The 8,210-nt window shown below is 45.2% G+C and overlaps 1 protein-coding gene across 1 annotated transcript; it reads left to right on the plus strand.

Moving 5' to 3' along the window:
- The first annotated feature begins 5,367 nt into the window (after positions 1-5,367).
- On the plus strand, positions 5,368-7,829 carry LOC128276299 (myc protein-like). The gene is given in 3 exon segments (XM_053014767.1): positions 5,368-5,505; positions 5,596-5,893; positions 6,949-7,829. Coding segments are annotated over 3 exon segments (1,209 nt in total). The 5' UTR covers positions 5,368-5,436; the 3' UTR covers positions 7,791-7,829.
- The last annotated feature ends 381 nt before the right edge of the window (positions 7,830-8,210 follow it).

An 8,210-nucleotide genomic window follows, 5' to 3' on the forward strand; every position in this document is an offset into this window, starting at 1 on the left:
CAAAATTTATAATTTGGCCGCAAAATGCGTCAATATTTCACGTCTTTGTTAGAGTCAATCCTTTCTTGCACTTTAGTATTCGTTGTATGCTGCGAAACAATTTGATGCAATTTCGTTTTTGTTTCTATTGATCGGTTTGCATTTTTGCCATTAATCTATACCCCACCTATACCCCACCATATACAACAATAAAATTAGTCGCCATGTTACTATGCGAACAACTCCAAATTGTGGTACATTTTCGATTCTTGCTCCTGAAAAAAAGTACAGCAAAAATAGTAAATAGTAAAAATAATCACGAGGATGTTTAAATTTTAACGTCACGTCATCCAGGTGTCGTTTTTCAAACTTATTGGCCCAGATCCATGTGTAAATATCCTGGAAACGACGTTTGATGTTCTTCTTCTTCTATTGTATTATAGAGACTTTGAGCTGCAATAGTCTGACGTTCGATGTTGTTTCAAAAGTGGATCTTTTTTATGATTTATTGTCACTTACTGCCTAGCTTTGGTCATTTTCACCTTTGTAATTGATCGTAATCCGTGCTTCGCTACGGTGGTTGGTTGTGTTCATTGGGTGTGTTTTGTTAGTCCGGTCTTAGTTGGTGGTACCCACCAACCTCCAATCACTGGTCTCTTCATCCCTTAGCATTGAAAATGCTTCACCTGAGCGTGCAACGGGCGATGATGTGTTCATAGAAGTCGTCTATTTTTTTTTATTTTTAAAAGGGGAAGATGTTGTTCAAAATTATTGCATTGATTCGTTGAGGACGACAGGTGCGAAACGTTCGATCGTCCCGTTAGTATTCGTATTGTATGCAGGGTGTTCCAACTTCGACTTCTGGTGTGTGTACCCACATTTCATACGACCGTGGCTGCGTTTTAAATTTTATCACTTCGCTTATTCCGCCTTATCGAACAGCCGGTTTTGGGATATGATGGTGGCCATCATATGCAAGGTTGCCCGCTCCAAATATACCCAGCGAACACCGAAGCATGCGGGGTGCTGGAAACGTTCTTTTGGGACGATGGACCATCGGACCAAGTCCCATTAGTTCAGAATGAAACGGCGAAACCGTCTTGGTCTGGATCTCGGACTCGGAATTGCAAATTTGTGGTTTTTTTGGCTAGGTTTCATCAATAACTACGACTTCACCGCTACCGCTACGGCTCGAACTAGAGCATCTGAGTGCACACTGCACGTGTAGTGCGCCCACACTCGGTGCTCGATGTGGTACCCCGGGCCACAGGACACAGGTCGTGGTCGGTGGTAGTGTCTACCGGTTGCCGGTAGTTTTGAAGGATACGGTTGCTTGATTCGATAGGTTGGTAAGGGAATTACAAACGAGAACTACGGAGAGGGACTGCACGTGAAATAAGATTGTGATTGTGCCGCAAAGGCAGCTAGCTGGGCTACTGTATAACACCTGTCCAAAGGTCACCAGCACTACAAATCTGTAGTGGTGCGCTGTAAGTGACTTGCCATCCACATGCGTAGGTGCTTCCAACGTTTTCCTTCGATCGACTCGATACGGCAGTAAGCCCAGCGGAGTAACAACTGATAGCAGGAGTCGCCACCGGCTTAGAGCTGCGACCGTTCTAGAATGCAAGTGCTCCCTTCTAAAGGTTTGTGGTGTTCACGATTTCAACTGCGGAAAACGTTAACGAATAGAAAGGAAGAAAGCAAACGTACGCAAGAACAGAAGTGCTGTGTGAAATAGATGTGATTGTGGTGTGTCGGGTGGAAGATCCTCTAAATGTCAACGTTTAGTCGAGGAGAAGTAGACGAAAAGTTGGCGGAAATGCGGCACGCTAGCAAGATACGGACAGCAAATGAACATCCCCTGGTCGGTGCGAAGTTGCTTGACTGCTAGCTTGGCTTGTGGCGAGAAGGCTGAAGTGTATGGATGGATGTATGGTGGATCAAAGTCAGCCCTCGAAGAAGAAGAATCCTCTTCTTATATCAATTCGTTGAATTGCGAAATGTGAATTATTAGTCGCCTCAGCGCGAGTAGTGTTTGTGGCGTCAAGTACCGACAGTTTCGTGCATAGAGTGTAAAGTTGTGCAAAGAAAAGTGAATACGTTGATGTTTGAAAAACACGTAGATAAGTGAGAATCAGGGTGAGGAAAGAAAGTTTATTCTCGGGCAAGAGGTGGTGATTATTTTGAAATAACGACGTCACCTCTCCCGTGTATTGTTCTCTATTCGTTCATTGTGTATCTTACGTGTCTGTGCGGTTGCGTCCGTACGTTATCTGAGGAGAAAAACGTCGAAACGGGAAAAATGTTGCTTCTCCAACAAAACGCTTCTATCAAACGACTCTTTCGCCTGGCTGCTGCTCTTGTGCACAACAATCAAATGCTAATGTTTCTTGAGCGAGAGACAAGCTCTGTCAACGACAGTTGTGCGAAGTAGGGAAATGGCACCACACCGTTTATTGGAGTTTTGCTTTGTCGGGTTGTGGGAAAAGCCGTTGAGCAGTTCCCCTCATCCGAGTTCGTGACGTCAACCAATTTTCTGAGAGGTGTTTGCACACCCCCCACAGGAATTTATAGTGGCCCAATATCATCATGCCAGGTTACGCTAGTACCGAGAGAGGCAATAGAAGGTAGGACAAAAAATGTTGCATTGTTTTCTTCCCCTTTCTGAAAAATTTAACAGATCAAATCAAATCATCTAAGGTAGGGGTTTTGATTTGGTCTCCGTTCTCTAGGCCAAGAAGATCCTAGCAGTAAGATGGGCCATTGTCGCTTGTGCACGCTTTGTTCGCTCGCCTCTTTTGCGGATTCACCAATTACCGAAACGAGCGTTAACCTATTCCTGTGGACTAAAATAGATAAGAATAAACTCACAACGAGTAATTTGTAGCGGGGGTCAGGTTCGTTAACTTTCAAGAATTCATTCGCGATGTAAATTTTGTTAAATTGTTTTTGCATTCAACGAACTTTGAGGGCCACGGCTATATCTCGACGTACTTACTAAACACTACTTGTTTTAATCTTAGATAAATGGACCCGTTTTTATACCGGTTCTATTTGTTGTGGAAAAAAACACCTCAATAGGTATTCAGTTAAAAAAAGTAAAACATGAAGTAAAACACTTCTTCATGTTTCAACAAAACAAAATCTATGTACTGGTAACACAAATACAATGTTTGCTGAACATTAACAATGCATTTCCATTATCGGACCCTTGAAGTAGGTTAAAGTAATACTTCAGAGCAATGTCATGTAATACATATTACAGTCAGTAAGCAAGGCCGCATCCTGCGTACAGTAAGTCTGAGCAATGTTGTCTCGCGACAGCCCTGGTTCGGCCGAGGGTCTTACACCGGACGCCAGCCGGTACCAGCGCTGGGCCCGCCGAGTCATCCCGGACGTCACGCGCTGGGTCAGCAGGAAACATGGACGTGTGGACTTCCACCTGTCCCAAGTGCTCTCGGGACACGGCTTCTTCCGAGAGTATCTGCACATGAAGACGTTCGCACGATCCCCTGACTGCACCTGGTGCCCTGGTGCCGCGGAGTCAGCGGAGCATGTTATGTTCCACTGCCTGCGGTTCCAGCGGGAGAGAGCGGAGCTGCTGGCGGATGACGGCCACACCCCCCTCACACCGGACAACCTGGCGGGCGAGATGCTGCGGAGCCCGGAGTGCTGGCAGCGCTTTGCCCGGGCCTGCCGAGCCGTAACGCAGCAACTTCAACAGGCGTGGCGCGAATAGCAACGTCTGGAAGCTGAGGCTGCAGCTGCAGCTGCGACAGGATAAGTTTTGCACAACTTACTTGGCGAACACTTGGTTAACCGTTTGTTGTTAACCTTTCTGTTTACCACCGTACCACGGTTTGTTCCTTATTAACCGGCTGTGCAGAGCAAGAGCGGAATAGCGACCGACTGATAGCTCCTTGTAGCGGAGCTGAAACTGTTTATACGCTTATATCCGCGGCTTGTGAATGCGAGTAGTATAAGTGTGTGCTATATGTAAAAAAATTCTAAATAAAGATGCATCGCTGTCCTGCCCCCTGGACTTGACAGCCAGGCCCTCGTCGGGGGGGTAGTTTTCAAACGTGGGAATCAGGACGTTTCCAAAAGTGGGAATCGAATTATAAAAAAACCCAAAGTTGTCTCAGCAGCACTGTTGTGTCACATTGCAGAATAACTGCAATGCAAAACATACGGGAGATGCTTAAATTTGTTGGGCGATGCGCGGACTACTCTATACATTGCTCGTAAGCTTTGTTTACATTTGATGGTTCTGATGGTTTCTAACAAATCGATTCGTCATTTGTTTTACGCCGATCAATATGGTAATATTATATTTTCTGGTGTTAGCGTCTCATTTGGACGTACACTGCGTTCTGCATTCCCATTGCCCACTTTTCATCCCATTGCCTTGCTTGGGCGTTATTTTTTATCATCAAGAAGCAGTGTAAAATTAAAACACGAAATTATGTTTTATCCACGGTTCTGAAAATAATAAAAGTAGTGTCACGCATTGCGCAATAACTCGCAAACATATGAGTAGAATATTATGAAATTTTAACACGAACAAATCAAAAACATACCATGAGTCAATGTTTTCAAATAATTCGAAAAATATTTAGACTATTTTTTAATAATCGAATGAAATTCTCTATAATTTTCCACATTTTCAAAGCTGCGGAGAATTATAGAGAACAAAGCGAGTTCTGCTGCATGTCTGTATTTCTCGGTCTAATCCTTCTGTCACTGACGGTCAATGCACTTGAGCATTTTCACATTCAGAAAATTCAGCTTGTTGGTGATTGACGTGTTTTTTTCGCTCCGTTCATTTGTTACCTGTGCTGCAGAAAGAAAACGGTAAAAGTCTAAGTATTTTCGGGACAGATTCATAAATATTAACAACAGGGCGTGAAGAAGGCAGACAGCAGACTTTTCTGCTGTGTTCGGTATGATTTTGATGATTTTATTTCCTCAATTCCTCGCGGCGTATCGTCGACAATGGGTAAACTAGGAGCATTCCGATGCTAGCGTTCCGCTAGCACACTGACCACTCGTGTCACGCTCGCGAATGATCCGTACGATTGTTCTTGATCCGAATTCTGCGTCCAAGGATCAAAGGCGATTTGTGAATTTTTTTTTTATGTTTTCTGGTGTTACCGCCTCACACCGTGGACGTTAATACGGCGTGTCTTCATCATAGGGTTCTCTACGCAATTTCTGGCGTTACTCGACCTGTCAGTGGGTTTTTTTATCGGCCAAACAGTTGACGCAAAGCTGAACGCAATTTGGCGTTTTCATTTGCGGTTTTGCAGTTTGCAGTTTTGCGTGTGCCCGATTAACACTATTTTTCTCTCTTTTCATTTGTTACCTGTGCTGCAGAAAGAAAACGGTAAAAGTCTAAGTATTCATAAATCGGGACAGATTCATAAATATTAACAACAGGCCGAACAGGGAAATATGGAGACTTCCGACGGAGAGTTCCCGGCAACCAGCAGTGCGACGACTGAAACGACGGTGTTTGAGCAAGTAAGATGCAACACGGTGTGTCGTCATTGCGACGATGCGTCGATGCGGCCGGCCCATTCGTCAACAAACTCATCTTCTTTGAACGAACAGGCGTTTTTGGAGAATGACGATGCTCAGGATCTCGAATTGCTGGTCGATACAGCACCCGCTGACTCGCCAACTGGTACCAGCCATTCGGATGCAGTAGCAGGGGAATGCTCCGGGCAGCAGCAAGGGAATTCGTCATCGGACTCGGACAGTGACAGTGACAGTAGCGTCGGCCAACGTCGAGATGCCGATGGAACTACGACGCCTTCCAAGAAAGTGGAGTCGCACAAACTCGATCATAGCTATTCCCTACCGCCACTTGATATGAACGACCTCGGCGTGCAGACACCTTCCGATTAGGGTAAGCTGTGGCCCTAATCCAGCAAACTCATTTTAACAATATTCTAAACGAGAAAGATAAATAAAATAGCGCCGCACACTACACATCTGAAACTAATAACTACTACAGAATTGTATTTATTGTATTTTGATGCGCTCTTGGTAGGTGTAGGTGGTGCTTTATGATTTATAAATTTCAATATTCTACTACCAGAAATATCAATAAAAAATAAAACAAAAAGTTTAAATTGAAACACCAAAATTCATTGGTCGCCTTAATTTTCAATTGTAAGTTTATGTCATATGTTACATTAGGTGAGATTTGTTTTGCAATTTCTTTTGCAATTTCACCTCAGCCAGACAAAGTACCACGCCGTGAAAGAAGGCACTAAACGGTAAGCGGACGAGCAACATAGTTCGACTTACTTTCGATTTCGATCAATATGACACTCGGATTGGGTCAGGCCTGGTCAGGCCTATAGTTTTCCATGAAGGGTTTTAACTGCATCTTTCGCTGGATTTACCTTACGAGATGGTAAAGATGCATTGTGACATTGCTAAATTATTTTGTCTTACCCTTGAGGTCCATTTCGGTTGTTTTCAGATCGACCCCAATTGATGTTTAACTACTCTGATACATCAAACACAGAGCATCGTCTCATTTTCCATACTACTGGATCTTTTCCATTACTTTCAAACAATGGTTAATTGCTGCTCTAGACTAGGCAAGTGCCTCCGCCTGTGCTCCCGCCAATGGTTCGTGGATCCAAACATTAGTTCCTGAAAATCCTTGGCCTCAAAATTTTTCACTGCGCCCCCTTCTTCATTGTTTAAATAAACATGTTTGTTATGTCAAATGCCAGGATGTTTTGCATACGGTTATTTTGACCGAATGAGACTTGTCACGATATAACAAAACACTTTAACACTACGAACTGTAGGTCCTACTTTGTTGAACGTTGTGTCAACAGCTCAGGACAAAGAACTAACACGCATGGGTATTTAAGTATGATGTTTGGTCATGCATTATCCTTTGTATAATTGCGAATTATTTCATTGTTTTACGTTTATTTGCAGAGGAAGAAATCGATGTCGTGTCAGTCGGTGACAAGAACTTGCCGACGAATCCCACAGCTCGCGATCGGCGCGCTCTCCAGTCAACGGTGGCCAGCAAGATTCGCAAGCAGCAAGCAGAGGCATCGTCACGCCACGCGGCGTCCGGTTCGGCGCAGTACGGCGAAAGCTGCTTACATCGCCAACAGCACAATCTTGTCGACGATGATCGCTACGTTAGTGGTTCGTATTCGCTGAACGCTAGCGGTGGAGGCGGCGTCAACCTGATGCTCAGTATCTATCCGACTCCCGCCGGTTCAACGACGATTTCCGGTGCGAATACTCCACTGCTGACCGGCAGCGGCTGCTCGAGTGTTGCTTCATCTCCACCACCGGTTCCATCGTCCGGTCGCAAACGGTCTGGTATTACTAGTAGTATCAGTGTGAGAGGCAGCAACAGTAAACACCATCGCGGCGGTTCACCATCCGTGAAACGGTCGCGCCGGCAAGGGAAGAAATCCGCATCGTCAACCAGTACCAGTAGAGCAGCAAACCCGCACTGCGACGTTACCCCACAAGAGCCGGATTCGGCGGAAAAACGTAACCTACATAACAAAATGGAACGCCAGCGCCGAATCGGCTTGAAGAACCTGTTCGAGGAGCTGAAACGTCAGATACCAAGTCTGCGGGACAAAGATCGTGCCCCGAAAGTGAACATACTGCGCGAGGCGGCCCTCCTTTGCACACGTCTCAACGATGAAACAGAACAGTTAATGGAATTGCGCCAGCGACAGAAGAAGTTGTACGAACGTGTCCGACATCTCCGCTCCTCGATCCATAGTCAGCGACATCAAGCGGTCGAATAAGTAAGGAATGAGCAGCAGCAGCAGCAGCAGCAGCAGCAGCAGCAGCAGGAGAAAGAGGAAGATGCTGAGGAGCACGAGAAGAAGCAGAAGAACAGACAGGTCGAGGATGGTTTTTTAAGGATGAGCAGAGGGAATGAAGGGGCCAGGAGGGTGCCAAAACGTAAGTCTAAGCAGACCGACAAATTGCGTCGATCTCCACTTTAGCTATAAGCATATAACCACACCGCCAACAACAAAAAGTCAACTTTGCCTTTGTCACTTTGCAAAACAGTGTGTCTGATACCTATTGTGCAGCAGTGCATCTAAGTAATCTTCTTCAGGGGTGGTGCACTCATTCCAGCGCTATCTCATTTGTTTTGTAGCGACCGTGTAGCAAAATTTATAATTTGGCCGCAAAATGCGTCAATATTTCACGTCTTT

Source organism: Anopheles cruzii, unplaced genomic scaffold, assembly GCF_943734635.1.
Source record: "Anopheles cruzii unplaced genomic scaffold, idAnoCruzAS_RS32_06 scaffold00877_ctg1, whole genome shotgun sequence".
Classification (NCBI taxonomy): domain Eukaryota; kingdom Metazoa; phylum Arthropoda; class Insecta; order Diptera; family Culicidae; genus Anopheles; species Anopheles cruzii.